This window comes from Dasypus novemcinctus, chromosome 19, assembly GCF_030445035.2.
Source record: "Dasypus novemcinctus isolate mDasNov1 chromosome 19, mDasNov1.1.hap2, whole genome shotgun sequence".
Lineage (NCBI taxonomy): Eukaryota > Metazoa > Chordata > Mammalia > Cingulata > Dasypodidae > Dasypus > Dasypus novemcinctus.
The window spans coordinates 19,886,888-19,906,501 of NC_080691.1; the positions used below are offsets into that span (position 1 = coordinate 19,886,888).

General features: G+C 37.6%; 1 protein-coding gene across 4 annotated transcripts in view; it reads left to right on the forward strand.

The window, feature by feature from the left end:
- Positions 1-19,614, forward strand: part of IFT81 (intraflagellar transport 81) — a 137,558-nt gene that overhangs the window by 27,238 nt on the left and 90,706 nt on the right. For all 4 annotated transcript variants that reach the window (XM_071209788.1, XM_071209790.1, XM_071209789.1 and 1 more), the window contains exon 11: positions 4,660-4,806. In XM_071209788.1, the coding sequence (XP_071065889.1) occupies positions 4,660-4,806 (147 nt within the window). The remainder of the gene's footprint in view (positions 1-4,659; positions 4,807-19,614) is intronic.

The following is a 19,614-nucleotide window of genomic DNA, read 5'->3' on the forward strand; positions in this document are numbered from 1 at the left end:
TGGGGTATATGGGAATCTCTTATATATTTTTTTATCTGCCCCCCACGACTTTTTGCATGCAGTCTGCTCTCTGTGTCTATTCGCTGTACATTCTTCTGTGTATGTATTTTATTTTTATTTATATCCCCCCCTTGCATCTTGTTTGCTGTCCACTCTCTGTGTCCTTTCACTGCGTGCTCTTCTGCATTTTTGCTTGTCTCCCTTTTTGTTGCATCATCTTGCTGAGTCAGCTCTCTGTGGTGCTTGCAGGCCAGGTGGCACTCTGTGCGCCTGGGCTGGCAGTTCTCCGCAGTATGCGGGCGAGCCTGCCTTCACAAGGAGACCCCGGGACGTGAACCCAGGGCCTCCCATATGGTAGATGGGAGCCCAACTGATTGAGCCACAGCTGCTTTCCTCCGTCTCAAATTTTTTAATGTAACATTTTGTGTGATCTATGTTATCTTTTAAAAAAAAAAAAGACAAAAAATTTGCTACAAAAAAAAATATATGCTTATGTGTTTCTTTTTTTTTTTGCTCTTATAAATGGGGTCTTTTTTTATGTCTTCAAACTGATTTTGTTCATTTATGAAAGCTATTGATTTGTTTGCTTAGGTTTTCAATTTATTCTTTTGGGTTTTTTTAGATACATAACCATATAATCTGTAAATTCCAAATTTTCCTTTCATCTCTGCATCTAATTGCTTTCACTTGTCTAATAGCATTGGCTAATAACATCAACAGACTATTTAAACTGTAGTGGAGGTTATAGGCATCCTTATCTTGTTCCTGACTTTAATGAAAAATGCCCTCATGTTTCTTAGTTAAGAAAGATGCTGACTTTTGGTTACATATCTCTTGCCAACTTACTTTCAACATGTACTGTAATGCCCAGTACATAAATGGAGAAAGAATAGTCTTATCAATAAATAGTGCTGGGAAAATTGAGTAGTCACTTTCCTACAGTTGGTAAAAATGTGTTATCATCATTGTAACAAATGCACCTTCAGTGCAAGGTGTTGGTGGTGGGGTGGTATATGGGAATACTGTATTTTATACATGATTGTTCTGTAAACCCATAACTTCTCTAATAAAGAATGTACCTCACAGTATATACAAAAATTAACTCAAAACAAATCAAGGACCTAAATGAGTAAGCTAAAACCATAAAAACTCTTAGAAGAAAATGTAGGCGAAAACCTTCATGACCTTGGGTTTGACAGTGATTTCTTTTTTTTTTGCCTTTCATAATGGGTATTTAGGATAGAAGCTTACAGTTACCAGGCCATAAAGCGTAAGTTACTTTCCTTCACTGAGGTCTGTTGCCACATGTTGGAGCAAGATGGCTGCCAACACCTACAAAATTTCAGCCTTCCTCTTCCTCGTAAAGGTCTGTGTTCCCAGCTTCTTCCAATATTCCGCTGTAGGCCAGGATAAGTCTCTTCTCCTGGGGCTTGTTTCTCTCTGGGCTTGGCTGCTCTGCTCTCTCCATAAGGTCAGCTGTAAACTCTCAGATGAACAGTGCATCTCTCTTCCTGGGCCTCTGCCGTGTCTAATGGAGCCCTCTCTCTCCTCTCATATCTGCTGCTCTGTGTGTTTACTTCCTGGGGCTCCAGCATTAAAACTCCTGATTTCTTAGATATGACACCAAAAGCTCAAGCAACAGAAGAAACAATAGATGAAATGGACTTTATCAAAATGAAAAATTTTGTGCATCAAAGATCATTATCAAGAAAGTAAAAAGACCGCTTACAGAATGGGAGAAAATAGTTGCAAATCATATATCTGATAAAGGTTTAATATCCAGAATATATAAAGAACTGTTAAAACTCAACAACAAAAAGACAATACAATTGAAAAATGGGCAGGGGAGGCAGATGTGGCTCAAGCGATTGGGCCCCTGCCTACCACATGGGAGGTCTGTGGTTTGGTTCCCCATGCCTCCTAAAGAAGACAGTGAGCTGGCACAATGGGCAGGTGTGGCAAGCTGACACAACAAGAGACACAAGGAAAAAAACACATAGAAACACAACAAAGCAGGGAGCAGAGGCTCCTGGTACCTCCTAAAGAGGATGAGTAGGACAGTGAGGTGGCACTACAGGCAGGCATGGTGACCTGAGGTGACAAGATGATGCAACAAGAGACACAAGGAAAAACATAACAAGAGACACTACAAAGCAGGGAATGGAGGTGGCTTACGTGATTAGGCGCCTCCCTCCCACATTAGAGGTCCTGAGTTCAGTTCCTGATGCCTCCTAAAAAAAGAAACAAGAAGATGAACAGACACAGAAAATGCAAACAATGGGGTATGAAGAAGATAAATAAGTAAATCTTTTTTTAAAAAATGGGCAAAGAATTTGAATAGACATTTCTCCGAGAATGTATACAAATTCCTAAAGTACATGAAAAGATGCTCAGCATCGTTCGTCATCAGGAAGTGCAAGTCAAAACCACAATGAGATGCCACTTCATACCTACTAGGATGGTTATTAATTAAAAACAACAAAAAAATGACAAGTATTGGCAAGGGTGTGGAGAAATTGGAACCCTGGTTCGTAGTTGGTGAGAATGTAAATTGGTGTAGCTGCTGTGGAAACGGTTTGGTGGTTCCTCAGAAAGTAAAACGTAGAATTTCCATATGACCTGGTAGTCCCACTTTGAGATATATATCCCCAGAGAATTGAAAACAGGGACTTAAACATATAATTGTACACCAGTGCTCATAGCAGCATTATTCACAATAGCCAAAAAGTGGAAACAACCCAAGTGTACATCAACAGATGAATGGATAAATGGGGTCTATACATACAACTGACAATTATTCAGCTTTAAAAAGGCATGGAGTTCTGATGTTATTACATGGATGAACCTTGAAGACATCACGTTAAGTGAAGTAAGACACAAAAGGACAAATTTTGTATGATTTCACTTATACGAAATACCTTGAAAATGCGAATTCATAGAGACAGAAAGTAGATTACAGTTTACCAGGGTTTGGGGGAGATAATAGGGAGTTGTTTCTAAATAGGTACACAGTTTTTGTTTGAGGTGATGGAAAAAGTTTCAGTAAAGGATGCTGATGATGGTAACACAACATTCAGAATGCAATTAATACCACTGAATTATACACTTGAAAGTAGTTAAAAGGAAAAATTTTGAGGTGTATGTGTGTAACCACAAAAATTTTTTAAAAGAAGATGCTGGCTTTTGAACTCAGGTTTATATTTATTTATTTAATCATGTTAAGGTAGGATACCGTACACCATCACTTTCTACAAAATTTTCATACTCTATCATTCCTTCTTCAATTTTTTTTACTTGAATACTTCTATAGAGAGAAACATTCTCTCATCAGCTCTCTTTTCTTTTTTTAAAAAACTTGAAGGACAGTAGAATTTTTAAAGGGTTCCACTAGATCCCCCTCTCCTGTCAAATTTATTTGAAGAAAATATTTGCACTATTTCATTTAAGAAGACAGTTTGACTTAATAATTTTATTAAACTAGTACACCATGATTCATTTAAGAAAATCCCCAAAGAGTTCCTAGACAATATAAAATGCTGCATTCATGGCTGCAAACAGCTATTGATATTTGGCTTCTGTACTCATTTGCATAATTCTGGGGAGTCAGGTGTTTGATTTTGAACCTGCATTTTATGTATCAGAATGCTCCAAATACAACAGGTGTTTTAACATTTAAAAATTTTTCTTTTATTATGCCACTCCCCCTGCCCTATCCTCCCCTACCAATAACACCCTACATGACTGTGGTATATTCATTACAATTGATGAACAAATACCAAAGCATTGCTACTAAATGGTCACTGGTTTACATTTTGTACTGTATATTTTCATAGGCTCTGACAAAACATGTAATAACCTGTTTCCATCATTGCAAGATCATGCAGAACAATTCCAGTGCCCCCAAAATGCCCTATGTTTGCCCCATTCTCCCCCCTCCTCCCCTTGGAATCTGTGGCAACCACTAAATTTCAATTTTTGAAGAATAAGATTCATAGTTATGTGCATTAATATCGAGGGCTTGACATAATAGTCTCTTTTCTTTTATTAGGCATTGCTTAGGCCTGTGTACTCAAGAGGTTCTTGTCCCTCTATTTGAGAACACAGCAGGACTCCCCAGGATGAGAGTTTAATATTTTCTTGTTTATAACATTTCATTTTAAAAGTACGAATATTTGAACTTAGAGAAGACCTGTGTTTGTAGTTTTGTTTTTTCGTTGTTGTTGTTGAGTGTTTGTAGTTTTGAGAGCAAACATTCTTGTTTTCTTTCAATGAAAGAATCCAGAACATATGGAAGAACAATAAACTTAGTTAGCATTAGCTTCTGTTTACTTACCTAGAACATATTTTCATTATATTTCAGTGTTTAAAAATTATTATTATTATTATTATTATTGCATTTTTGTTTCTCTGACAATAATCTCCTTTATTTTCAGGACTTTTGTCCTCCTTAATGTTTTTAGATTGATATTCAGTATACATTGCATATTTAAACTAAATATATAACTGGTGTTGGTAGGTCATGAGGCAAGGGGTATTGGTCCGGAGAAACCAACCTGAGGCTGAAATTCAGCTTGGAAAAATCTAAAATACTGATAATTTCACAAGGTAATAGAAAATTGATTGTATATCTTATTTTATCCTTATTTAATGCTCAATTAGGCATCCATCATTTCTCGTAAAAAAGAAGCTAAAGCTGAGGAACTTCAGGAGGCAAAGGAGAAGCTAGCCAGCCTTGAGAGAGAAGCATCAGTGAAGACAAATCAGACTCGTGAATTTGATGGCACTGAAGTTTTGAAGGGAGATGAGGTAAATTGAGGTATCTCATGGGACAAAGGTGTTTGAGTATTGTTTTTGTTTGAAACTGTTAATGTGTTTCACTTTCTTAGTTTGAATATCAATAATGGGAAGTTCATCTTAGTTTATAACAATTATTTACTTAAAACTGAAAATAAGCCATTTTGCAATAAAATATTCTTATTATATAATGGCTGAGATCTTAGTGGTTTTATGAGATAATGTTCCAGTTTTTCACTTTTTGATTAAGTGAATAATATTGGATTTATTTTATGAGTATTAAATTTCAAATGTGAAACAGAATGAATGAGAATAGATAAGATTGAAATTCATATTTGCTGATAAATGTACCTCCATAAAGAGCTGAGCAAATATCACTAAGTTACCTTATCAATCATTTGTATTTGGCTGGTAGGGCTGGCATCATTGAAATAACTTCACCATTGATGTTTATAAGGTAAAAAACTAAAATCATATTGTACTGAAATATACTTTAAATTTTGAACAATGCTTTAATAGCTGCTGTTTCATTTATCTTTTTGTCAAACTCATGAGATTTGTATGACAAGTAATGTTTATAGATACCTAAGCTTGAGCACAAAAAATATAATTCTCTATCCCTTTTTCATGAAGTTTGATCAAGAAAGAATGAATGAAAGACGCCAAGAGTTGTTAAATCCATGCTGTTACAAATTAGCAGTAAAATTCACTGTGCCAAACACAAATGAGTTGTTGCCACAGTACCCCTTTTCTTGGTGGTAGTTGTGATTTTAGCCTTCCCAAAACAAGCCTTTTAGCTTGTTGGGCAATTAGTAGGTTTAGGAAGTCAACACTTATTGAAAAATTTCCTTTGGCTTTTAACATCAGCTTCCAGATTGCTTTAAGACATGGGAGTATTTTAAATGATACTTGGAAGCCAAAAATGTGTGCTTCGTGACATCCTTTGTACCCAAGGGAAAAAAAAGATTAGTTATGCAGCAATTTTGCTTTTTGAGAGACCATGCTCCCTCCTAGCATATTAATCTTTTCTTAAGAAAATGCTTCCCAGTTGACTGGTAATACTGATTGATAAGGGTATATTTGCCATGAACAGTGCTTATAATTCAGTATTAGGTGTTTCCTGTATGCAAATGTGAGGAAAAGAGCCTCATGCCCAGATAGTAACTTTTATTTTTTAGAGTCCATGGTGGGGAAGTGGACTTGGCCCAATGGATAGGGCGTCCGTCTACCACATGGGAGGTCCGCAGTTCAAACCCTGGGCCTCCTTGACCTGTGTGGAGCTGGCCCATGCGCAGGGAGTGCCATGCCACATGGGGATGTGTCCTGCATAGGGGAGCCCCATGTGCAAGGAGTGCGCCCCATAAGGAGAGCTGCCCAGCATGAAAGAAAGTGCAGCCTGTCCAGGAATGGCGCCGTGCACATGGAGAGCTGACACAGCAAGATGACGCAACAAAAAGAAACAGTTTCCCAGTGCCACTGATAAGGATAGAAGTGGTCACAGAAGAACACACAGTGAGTGGACACAGAGAGCCAACAACTGGGGCGGGGGGTAGGGAAGGAGAGAGAAATAAATTTCAAAATCTTAAAAATAAATAAATAAATAGTATTGTTTAAAAAGAAAAAAAAAGTTTGGTCAACTTAAATTTTGAACAATGTCTGGTCAGAAACTAGAACAAATCAAGTAAATTTGGCAGTTACCTAAAAGAACAGAAGGTATCAGGGAACATTCAACATAATTTTATAAAGAACAAATTTTGATAGACCAATTTTATTTTCTTCTCTGATAAAGTGATAGGCCATATGAACAAAAGGAAGGAAGTTTGTTATGCTTAAAATTATATAATATAGCTGGACTTCACTGAGGTGTCTGATTCAGTATCACATGGTAATGATAAAAAAATAATGTTCTGTGCCTGTCGTCTGTTAACACAGTCTGGTGAGAGAGTACTGAGAAGGAGTAGCCTGGAGTTTGGAAGGACAACCATGCCAGGGAGTCCTAAGGAAGGAGATTGAGGAATGGAGAAGGGGACTAGCATTTACTGAGTACTTGTTATATACAAGGCTGTGGGCTACATGCTTTACAAATATCTACTGCTTTACTTCCTGCCATTACCCTATGGAAGGGTATTATTATATTTCTGTTTTGCAGTTGAGAGGCTCAGAAAGATTATAGACTCATACAGATAATAAGTAGCTGGGATCCAGGCCTTTCCCACATATTCTTATTGTCCTTAAACAAATCTCTTCACCTTTCTGAGATTGATTTCTCTTTTTATGAAATGGAGATGACGGCCTTTCAATGTTGTTAGGAAGAGCGCATGAAATAACTGTGTCAAAGCTTCTGAAAAGCTCCAAGTCTCTGTCAACATAGAACATCTGGCATCCCAGAGTGACCATCCATGTGACCACATGAGCGAGTGGCAGTGTGGTAGAGCGGTGAAGAGCACAGGCTTGAGATCTTCCTTGTTTGAGTGTGCATCCTGGCTTTGTCCCTTAGTAGATAGCTGGGTGCCCTAGGATAAGTTCATTAACCTCTTTGCACTCAGCTGTTAAATGTGAATGTTCCTAAGCTATATACCTCCTAGAATTATTGTGAGGATAAAATGAGTCCTCTTAATACCTATGAAGTGCTTAGAACAACACCGAGCACATAGTAAGTTCTCAGTGTTAGCTCTTAATACTTTTTATGTTTATCGTTCACTTGGATGAAGAATTTGAAAGCTAGGAATGTAGTTTGCAACTTAAAAACTGATATTAGTATTCCCCAAACTAGAAGCAATTAAAAATAGGATTCTGCTTAGGAATAAATAATTTAAACAGATTCAAGATGGGCTAAGATAACACTAATCAGAGTTATTTTAGCTGCCATATATAAAGAGTAATGTATTTCACTGAGCAATTACAGTGTGCTCAGCACTTTCTTGAGCACTTTAAAAATATATCCTAATTAGTCCTCTCAAAAGGCCTATGAGGTAAATATTGTCTCTGTTTTACAACTAAGGAATCAGTCTTCGAGAAATTTCTGTAACTTGCCCAAAGTCGCATAGTGAGTTGCAGAGCAAGGATTTGAACTATTGATTGAACATGAACATACATAAACAATAAATGTATAGTAAAATTTGTCAACTTAAAAAACAAACATGCATAACATCACACAGGGCTCCCATTCATCACCCCACCACAGACACCTTGAATTATTGTGAAACATTTGCAACAAATTATGAAAGAGCATCCTCAAAGTATTACTACTAACTATAGTCCATATCTTACCTTTGGTGTATTTCTCCCCCAACCCACCTTATCTTTTTTTGTTCATAAACCATAAAATTTATCTAAAGTGTACAATCAGTGGCATTTAGTATAATCACCATTTCATTGTCTGTGTATACCACAGTTTACCATTCGTCAGTTGGTGGACATCTAAGTTGTTTCATTTTTTGGCAATCTTGAATAATGTCGTTATGAACGTTGGTGTGCAGATGTCTGTGTCACTGCTCTCAGTTATATACCTGATAGCGGTATTGCTGGATCACATAGTAGATCTATATCTAACTTCCTTAGAAACCACCAGTCTTCCACAGTGGCTGTATCATTCTACATTCCCACCGCAGTGAATAAGCATTCCTGTCTCTCCACATTCTCTCCAACCCTTGTAGTTTCTTTGTTTTGTTCATAGTGGCTATTCTAATAGGTATGAAATGATATCTCATTATAGCTTTGATGTGGATTTCCCTATTAGCCAGTGATGCTGAGCATTTTTTCATGTGTTTTCTCACAGTTTGTATTTCTTCTTTAGAAAAATATCTATTCAGGTCTTTTGTCCTTTTTTTAATCAGGTCATTTGTCTTTTTAGTGTTGAGTCGTAGCATCTCTGTATATATCATGGATATTAGACCCTTGAGGGATGTGTGATTTCCAAATATTTTCTCCCATTGAATAGGCTGCCTTTTAACCCTCTTTACAAAGTCCTTTGAGGTACAGAAATATTTAATTTTGAGGAGGTCCCACTTATCTATTTTTTCTTTTGTCGCTCATGCTTTGGGTGAAAGGTTTAAGAGACTTTCACCTACCACAAGGTCTTGTACATGTTTCCCTATGTTACCGTCTAGGAGTTTTATGGTCCTGGCTTTTATGTTTAGGTTTTTGATCCATTTTGAGTTGATTCTTGTTTAGGGAATGAGATAGGAATCCTGTTTCATTCTTTTGGTTATGAATATTCTGTTATCCCAGCACCATTTGTTGAAGTCTTTTCTGTCTCAAAAGAGTGGGCTTGGTAGGATTATTGAAAATGAGTTGCACATAGAAGTGAGAGTCTGTTTCTGAACTCTCGATTTGATTCCTTTGATTAATGTATCTATTTTTATGCCAATACATGCTGTTTTGACTCTGTAGCTTTATAATACATTTCAAGTTCAGGGAGCATGAGTCCTCCGACTTCGCTCTTCTTTTTTAGGTTATTTTTGACCTTTTTGGACCCTTTTCCCTTCTAATTAAACTTGGCAATTACCTTTTCTATTACTGTAAAGTAGGCTGTTGGATTTTAATTGATACTGCATTGAAACTATAAATCAATTTGGGTAGAGTTGACATCTTCATGACTTTTAGTCTTCCAATCCATGAACATGAAATATCCTTCCATTTGTTTAGGTCTTCTTTGATTTATTTTAGTACTGTTTTGTAGTTTCCTGAATACAGACCCTTACATTCCTGGTTAAATTAATTCCTAGATATTTGAGTCTTTTCATTGCTATTGTAAATGGAATTTTTTTCTTGATTTCCTTGCTTATGACTTATGTATAGAAATCCTGCTGATTTTTTCATGTTGATCTTATATCCTGCCACTTTATTGAACCTCATTTATTAGCTCAAGTAGCTTTGTTTTAGATGTCTTGGGATTTTCTAACTATAGGAACATGTCATCTAAGAATAGTGATTTTCCAATTTGGATGCCTTTTATTTCTTTTTTTGCCTAATTACCCTTTTCCAATTTGGATGCCTTTTTTTCTTTTTCTTGCCTAATTACTTGAGTATATTAATCAGCCAAAGTGATACTGATGCAAAATACCAGAAATCAGTTGGTTTTTACAAAGGGTATTTATTTGGGGTCGGAGCTTACAGATACCAGACCATAAAGCATAAGTTACTTCCCTCACCAAAGTCTGTTGCCACATGTTGGAGCAAGAGGGCTGCTGACATCTGCAAGGATTCCGGCTCCTCTTCCTCTTAAGGCTTCATGGTCCCAACTTCTTCTACTATTAGCAGTAGGCTGGAATAAGTCTCATCCCTCTCCCATTTCTCTCTGGGCTTAGCTTCTCTACTCTCTCCACAAGGCCACCTCTAATCTCTTCCTGGGGCCTCTGCTGTGTGTCTAATGGAGCCTTCTCTCTTTCCTCACATGTCTGCTTCTCCATGTGTTTATTTCCCAGGGCTCCATCATTAAAACTCCCAATAACTACTCTGCCTTGTTTTCTCTGTGAGTCCCCACCCTTGGTGGCCAGGGACTCAGTGTCCTACTGACATGGTCCAATCAAAGCCTTAATCATTATTTAATCAAGTAAAAGTGAAGCCTCTGAATCTAATACAATATAATATGCCCAGAAGAACAGACCAGTTTACAAACATAATCCAATATCTATTTTTGGAATTCATAAGTAATACCAAAATGCTACATTGCGCTAGACCTTCTAGCACTATGTTGAATAACAGTGGTGACAGTGGGCATCCTTGTCTTGTTCCTAATCTTAGAGGGAAAGCTTTCAACCTCTCCCCATTGAGTATAATGTTGGCTGTGGGATTTTCACATATGCCCTTTATTATATTGAGGAACTTGCCTTCTACACCTATCTTCTGAAGCATTTTATCAAGAAAGGATGCTGGGTTTTGTCAAATGCCTTTTCTGCATCAATCGAGATGAGATGTGGTTTTTTTCCATTCTATTTGTTAATGTGGTGTATTATGTTAATTGATTCCTTATGTTGAACCACCTTGTATACCAGGAGTGAAACCCACTTGATTGTCATGTATAAGTGTTTTCATATGCTGTTGGAGTCTAGAATTTTGGTATGTGGTAGGCAGAGAATGCCTACATCACCAGCCCCCAGTAAAAACACTGAGCACAGAATATCTAGTAAACTTCCAGGTTGAGAACATTTTATATGTACTTTTACATTGTAAGCTAGAGAAATTAAGTGCCTCTTTGACTCCACTGGGAGAATACTAATAGAAGCTTGTGCCTGATTTCCTCTGGACTTCACTTCTTGTGCCTTTTCCCTTATTTTGCTTTGTGTCCTTTAGCTGTAATGAGTCATAGCCATGAGTACATCTGTTTGCTCAGTCCTGGGAGTCCTCCTAGTGAATCACTGATCCTAGGTGTAGTCTTGGAGACTTCTGGTCCAGATGGCTTAGTATTATTCTTGCTTGTTTGACAGATGGCAAAATTAGGACCAATGACTGGTGATTAGAAATATTTGGTTGATTATAAGGAAAAATTTCTACCACAAAAGCCGCCTTGAATAATGGAGCAGGCTGCTTTGGGTGAGTAGAGTGCTCTACCCTTTAAAAGATTCCAGCAGAAGCAGGATGAGGAACATTTTAGAAGTAAGGTGTCCAGTGAGTGGAGAAAAGATTGCATTGGATCAATGTTTTGGACTTTTTAGTCATAAAAAATCGTATTATACAAGTAATAATTGAATACATCCTCATCATATGAAAATCAAACAGTACAGATAAAGCAAAAGTGCCCCTTCAGTACCTCCTACTTCCAGTCCTAGACCCTAAGGCCCTTTTCCAGCGAGAAACCACTGCTTCCAGTTTTAAGGTTCCTTTCATTTCTTTTTCTGGAGGTACATTCAGATATAGTTAGTATTGTTTTGTTTTTAAAAATGTGATTGGTGTTATCCTGTGTGTGTTGTGCAATTCTTTTTCATTAATATGTCTTGGAGATTTTTTTTCATGTCAGTAAATGAAGAGGCTGTTTTAGAGGTTTAAGAACATTAGCTCTGGAACCAGAATACTGGAGAGGAGATCTCTACTCTGCCACTTAGTAACTTTTCTATGCCTCAGTGTCCTCATTTGTAAAGTAGAGAATAATAATGCTGTAAGGCCTAAATGAGTTAGTACAAGTAAACAATATAAAACAGTTCCTGGTTTATAGGAATCACTTAATAAATAATACTTACAATAGTAATAGTTATCATGTACCTAATTTCATTTACTGCATTATGTTCCATAGAATGGATGTACCAAATTTATTACAACCAGGAGTGTCTAAGAGTATGTTTCCTCTGTTCCTTAAAACTCACCAGCACTTGATCATCTCAATCTGACGTTCTGCTATTGTAACAGTATTTTGTTTTCATTTTCCTGCTTACTAGTGTGATTGGGCATCTATCCATGTGCATGTTTGGTCATTTATATTTCTTCTCTCATTTGCCAGTTTATTTTCTTTCTGTTTTTTTTTTCTAATGGATTGAATGTTTTCTTATTGATTTATCATATTTTTATATATATATATATATATTTTAAAGATTTATTTTTCATTTATTTAATTCCCCTCCCCTCCCCCGGTTGTCTGTTTTCTGTGTCTTTTTGCTGCGTCTTGTTTCTTTGTCCGCTTCTGTTGTCGTCAGCGGCACGGGAAGTGTGGGCGGCGCCATTCCTCGGCAGGCTGCTCCCTCCTTCGTGCTGGGCGGCTCTCCTTATGGGTGCACTCCTTGCGCGTGGGGCTCCCCTACGCGGGGGACACCCCTGTGTAGCACGGCACTCCTTGCGCGCATCAGCACTGCGCATGGGCCAGCTCCACACGGGTCAAGGAGGCCTGGGGCTTGAACCGCGGACCTCCCATGTGGTAGACCGACGCCCTAACCACTGGGCCAAAGTCGGTTTCCCTTATATATATTCTAGTTCTTAATATAGACAGTTGTTTTCTTCCTGTCTGTCACTTGTCTCTTAACTTTGTATATGGCATCTTTTGTCACACAGAGAAATTTCCCCCCCCTTTTTTTTCAAGCAACTTGATTGAGATATAATTGATACACAATAAACTGCATATATTTAAATGTACAGTTTGGTAAGTTTTTATATATGTATGTACCCATGAAACCATCACCATAATCAGGATAGTGAATTTAAAAAAGGTAAAAAAAGTTTCCTTTTGCCCTCTTATAATCCTTTTCTTCCACTCCTCCCTACCCCCCCACAAAACAAACATTTTCTAGAGTATTATACAGATGGAATTATACAGTACATATCTTTTTTTGTCTGGCTTCAATCACTGTAATTACTTTGAGATTCATTCATATCATTGTATATATCAATAGTTCATTCTTATTTATTGCTGAGTCATATTCTTTTACATAGATATATCATAATTTGTTTATACATTGACCTGTTGGTGGACATTTGCATTATTTCCTATTTTTGTGTACTACAAATAAAGCTCTTATAAACATTCATGTACATTTTTTTGTATAGACATGTATGTCCTTTTCCCTTGAGTAAATACCTGGTAATGGAATAGCTAGATCATATGGTACGTATATTGCCAGATTTTCTCTAGGTTCTTGGCTATGTTTCAAAAAAAGAATTTAAGTACATGCCCATTTCGTTAGACCAGTAGTTTATTATGAAAAAAGAGAAAAGAGAAATCGGAGAAAAAAACAGATTGTGGATCCCAGATATACTTGTGTGGGCTGGTCCAGGCAGAAAGGAAAAAGGACCAAAAAGGGCCTAAAAGGGCCAAAGGGCTGAAAAAAGGCTTATTTACAGATTACAAATCCCCATCAGAGATTAGTACCCAGGTCTACTTGCATGCTGGTCCAGGCAGGGAGAGAAAGGGCATAACAGGCTGATGTAACTTCCATGCTTGCTTTTTAAATCATTATTTATTCTGCCCCTTTGCTAAGTTCAGGGGGAGGAATTTCAGTTGTTTGTTGTTTTCATTGGTTACCCCCACCCATCAATTCCCCCAGGGAGCCCAATGACAAGGTCCCTTGATAAAATCTGGGGCTTTTCCTTAATCCCAGTGAAATCTTGTTCCAAGTTGGGATTCTCGCGGGATTCTTCCAGCAGTCATCTTATGGGGTCTCTGTGGCCACGTGTTTCACCGCAGTGTTTTCCTACCAGGTCCCAGATTGGTCTTTTTATTCCCTAATCTAGCCTGCCTTGACTATATGTTTAACTTTTTAAGAAATTGTCAACCTCTTTTCCAAAGTAGTTGTGCCATTTTGAACTTCTAGCCATGTATGAGAGCTTGAGTTCCTCCATATTCTTGCCAACCCTTAGTATGGGCTGTCTTTTTTATTTTAGCCATTCTAAAAGCTATGGTAGCTCATTGTGGTTTCAATTTATTTGCATTTTCCTAATGACTAAGATGTTGAGCAGCTTTTGATGTGCTTATTTGCCATTCTTATATCTTCTTTTGGTGAACTGACTACATCTTTTGCCCATCTTTAAATTAAATTATTTTCTTGTTGAGTTTTGTGAGTTCTTTATATGTTCTGGATACACCTCCTTTATCAGATGTATGCTTTGCAAATATTTTCTCCCAGTCTGTGGCTTATCTTTTAATTCTCCTGGTAGTGTCTTTGGAAGAACAGAAGTTTATAATTTTGAGGAAATTCAGTACATCTGTTTGTTCTTTTATGGGTGTACTTTTGGCATCACATCTAAGAAATCTTTGCCTAACTCCAACTCCTAAAATTTTTCTCCTATGTTTTCTTCTAGAAGTTTTAGAATTTTAGGTTTACATTTAAGTCTATGATCCATTTTGAGTTAATTTTTGTATGTGCTGTGAGGTGTGACTCCAAGTTCATTCTTTTTTTGCATAAGTATATCCAATTATTCCGGCACCCTTTTGAAAAGGCTATCTTTCCTCCACTGCGTTGCCTTTGTACCTTTGTCAAAAATCAGCTGCCAGAACAACCAGCAAGATGGCAGAGGTGTAAGGAGCTCCTAGAGTCAGCTCCTGCTACAGGGCGGTTAGTAAACACCCAGAGCTATCTGGAGCTAACTGAAACACCTGTTTGGGCGCTCTAGGAGAGCATCCTGCTACATCCTTCAAGGAATGGAAGGAGGAGACTGCCCATCTGCAGAGAAGATTTATAGAGTACTCCACTCCATGGAAGCTGGTGCCCATCCTTCACTGGAGGCACAAGTTGCCCGGGGAGATGTTCCACAGGTGGAATTGAAAGCTCCACTTCCCAAAAATGGGGGAAGAAGAGACGGTTGGGCACCAACTCCAGCTACTGATGAGCAAATTCTGTGGGCTGAAGTATAATCCTGAGAACAGCTGAATTTTGAGCCTCTCTAAGTCAGAAAGAGGCCAGTAGCTGCCATCTTAACTCTGTGCCTGGCATTAGGGAAAGCGGGGTGGACTAAAAATCCCAGTGCTGGTGGGGACCGGCTTCTTTCCATCAGATCAGACTACAGCTGTAGCCTAGGCTCCAGCCCCACCTCCAGCAGGGAGGAAGCTGCGGGGACCTGTGCCAGCCTCTCCAGGAAATTACCAAGCCATGGAGGCTGGTGATTTTCCTACTTTGGCACGCAAGCTGCACCAGGAGCTATTCTGTGGCTGGAATTGAAAGCTTCATTTCCCAGATGGCAGGAGGAGATGGTTGGCCACTGATTTTGGCTACTGATTGGTAGACTCAGCTAGCTGAGGTATAACCCTAGAAACAGCTAGGGTGTGAATCTGTCCAGTTCAGAAAGAGGCTGGTGGCCACCATTTTGACTCCACCCCCAGCCTGAGGGGAAGCCAGGACTAAAAATCACAGTGACAGTAGGAACTGATTTCTTTCATCCAGATCAGTCTGCAGTCCTAGCCTAGGCTTCAGCCCCACCTCTGGCAGGGAGGGGGCTGGCTGGCCCTGCACCAGCCTATCCGGGCAACTGCAGGTACCTTCAGCTGGCACAGACTGAATAATCAGAAGTCTACTGGGGCAATTGCAGTCATCTTGGACCTGCATTGCATAGATTGCTGCCCTCACCTGTAGCTCCATCCCTGCCCCAGGCAGGGGAGAAAGGGGCATGAAACCTCATCAGTCTCTCTGGTCAGCTATAGTCTAGGCCTGCAAAACTTTGATTATTCCACACAGCTGTGACTCTGTCCTACCCCTGGCAAAGGAGAAAATTGGGAGAAACTTCATTGGTCCCTGGGACAATGAGGGCAGCTTGAGCATCCACAGCTTATAGTACCAACTACATCCTTGGCTCCTGCTGCACAACCAGCAAGGGAGAAAGAGTGCACCCAAAATAAATACTCTAGTAAGTCAAATACCAAGACACCAACAAAAAATTACAATCCACACCAAGAAACAGGAAGATATGGCCTAGTTAAAGGAACAAGACAAGGCTCCAGGTGACATAAAGGAGTTGAGACAACTAATCATAGATGTTCAAACAAATATCCTTTAAAAATTCAATGAGATGGCTAAAGAGATTAAGGATATAAAGAAGACATTGGATGAACATAAAGAATTTGAAGGCATACATAGAAAAATAGCAGACCTTATGGGAATGAAAGGTACAATAAATGAAATTTAAAAACATTGGAATCATATAATAGCAGATTTGAAGAGGCTGAAGAAAGGATTGGTGAGCTTGAAGAAATGTCCTCTGAAAGTAAACATGCAAAAGAACAGGTTAAGAGAAGAATGGGAAAAATTGAACAAGGTCTTAGGGAACTAAATGACAGCACAAGGTGTGCAAACATATGTATCATGGGTGTCCCAAAAGGAGGAAAGAGAAGGGAAAAGGGGCAGAAGGAATATTTGAAGAAATAATGGTAGAAAATTTCCCAACCCTATCGAAGGACATAGATATCCATGTCCAAGAAGCACAGCGTACTCCCATCTGAAAAAATCTGAATAGACCAACTATGAGACACATACTAATCAGAACGTTAAATGCTGAAGACAAAGAGAGAATTCTGAGAACAGCAAGAGAAAACAATGCATAACATATAAAGGATACCCAATAAGATTTAGTGCTGATTTCTCACCAGAAACCATGGAGGCAAGAAGACAGTGGTATGATATATTTAAGATACTACAAGAGAAAAACTTCGAGCCAAGAATCTTAGATCTGGCAAGATTGTCTTTCAAAAATGATGGCATGATTAGAATATTCACAGATAAACAGAAACTAAGAGAATTTCTAACCAAGAGATCAGATTTTCAGGAAATGCAAAAGGGTGTGCTAGAGTCTGAAAAGAAAATACAGGAGAAAACGGCCTGGAAGAGAGTCTAGAAATGAAGATTATATCAATAAAAGTAATCAAAAGTGTCAAAAGAGTGGTGAAAATAAAATATGACAGATAAAACTCAAATAGGAATAAACTTAACCAATGATATAAAGCACTTGTATTCAGAAAACTGCAACTCAATGTTAAAAGAATTGAAAAAATGCCTAAATAACTGGAAGAACATTCTGTGCTCATGGATTGGAAGACTAAATATCATAAAGATGTCAATTCTAGTCAGATTGATACACAGATTCAATGCAATCCCAATAAAAATTCCACCAGCATTTTTTAAAAATGAAAACATGATTATCAAATTTATTTGAAAGGGTAAGGATCCTGAATAGCTAGAAACATCTTAAAAAGGAAAAGCAAACTCTCATCTGCAGCCTTTAATTGTATTACCTAGCTATAGTGGTAAAGACAGCATGGTACTAGCATAAAGACAGACACATAGACCAATGGATGGTTCAGAAACAGACTTTCACAGGTATGGTCAAATGATTTTTGACAAGCCTGTCAAACCCACACAGCTTGGGCAGAACAGTCCTAGTACCACACCTTATCCAAAAATTAACTCAAAATGGATCAAAAACCTAAATACAAAAGCAAAAATCATAAAGCTTCTAGAAGAAATTGTAGGAAAAAAATATCTTCAAGCCCTGGTGGTAGGTGGTGGATTCTTAAAGGAGATAAGAGGAGGACTGAGAGGGACTCCTGATACTTAAATATATATGTAGAAGTTTTAATTAGCTTTAATGTAAAAGTATGGAAATGTATAGAGTGGATGGTAACAAATAGTAACAGCTAGTTTATAAATTGGAATATGACTGAAAATGGTAGTCTAGGGATGTAAATGCCAATTGACAGAATGCTAGAGAATAATCTAGGAACTGAATGGCACAGTAAATCATCAATTGTGGTTGATGGTACAAATGCAAGAGTGTCCTTTGTGATCTAGAGCAAATGTACATCACTGCTGTAGGGTGGTGGGAGTGTGGAAAAGCATGGGAAAAATACAACTGGAGTGATCTATGGACTATGGTTAGCAGTAATAATGTAATATTCTTGCATCTATGCCAAAGATGTACTGTGTTGATAATGGGGCAGTATGGAGAATGTGTGCCCAGTGTACACTGTGGACATGGTACCAATCAGATGGTATTATTTTATCTCTAACAAATGTTCCACCACAGTGTGGTGTGTTGATAGGTGGCTGTTGTTTGGGAATTCTGTATATGTGCATGCTTGCTTTGTAAGTTTATAACTTCTGTCATAATACATATTTAACAAATAATAATAGGGTGGGTTGGGGGAAAAATACACCAAATGTAAGATAAGGGCTATCATTAGTAGTAAGCTTTTGACAATATTCTTTCATAATCTGTAACAAATGTCTCATGACAATGCAAGGTGTTGGTGGAGGGTTAATGTATGGGACCCCTATATAATATTATGCATGTTTGCTTTGTAAGTCCACAACTTGTACTATACACTTATTTATGTATGTTCATATATAAATGATATAATGATAATAATAATAATAGGGTGGGTTGGGGAAAATACTTTGGTTAGTAGTAATATTTTGACAATGCTTTTTAATCATTAGTTTAAAATGTTTAACAACAATGCAAGGTGGTGGTGGTAGGGTGAGTTATGAGAGTCCTGTGTGATGCTATATGTATGTTTGTTTTGTAAGCTCACAACTATTACTATACACTTATTTATGTATGTTTATATGTGGGTGATATACTTCAATAAATTTTTTTTAAAAATCAGTTGCCCATTTATGTATGGATTTCTTTCTGGACTGTATTATGTTCTCCTCATCTATTTCTCTTTATGCCAGTTACACATTATTTTCATTATTGTAATTTTATGATAATTCTAGAAATCAGATAGTGTTAGTCCTCCAACTTTGTTGTTTGTTTTGGCAATTCTAGGATCTTTGCATTTCTAAATTAATTTTCGAATCATTTTGTCAATTTCTACAATAAAGCATGCTGAGATTTTGATTGGGGTTGCAACATTGTATAGATCAATTTGGGGAGAATTGATAAATAACAATATTAAGTCTTCTGATCTTTGAACATGGTGTATCTCTCTATTTAGGTCTTTAATTTCTCTCAGGAATGTTTTATAACTTTCAGAAAACACATCTTTTACATGTTTTGTCAGACTTATCCCTAAATACTTTATATTTTATGCTAGTATAAATTGTACTGTTTTTCATTTAAATTTCCAAGTACATATTTTCTAGAATGGAGGAATAAAATTGATTTTTGTATGCTATTCTTGTATTCTATAACCGTGTTAAACTCAATTATTAATTCTATTAAATTTTTTTGGTAGATACTTTCAGAATTTCTACAGAAACCATTATGTTGTCTGCAAATAGAGTTATACTAGCTAGAATCTCCAGTACGATGTTGAATAGAAGTGGTTAAGAGCAAGCATCCCGGTCTTGTTCCTGATCTCAGGGGAGAAGCGTTCAGTCTTTCACCATGAAGTATGATGTTAGCTGTAGGTTTTTCATAGATTGAGAGATTTCTCTTCTCTTCCTATTATTCAGAGTGTTTTAA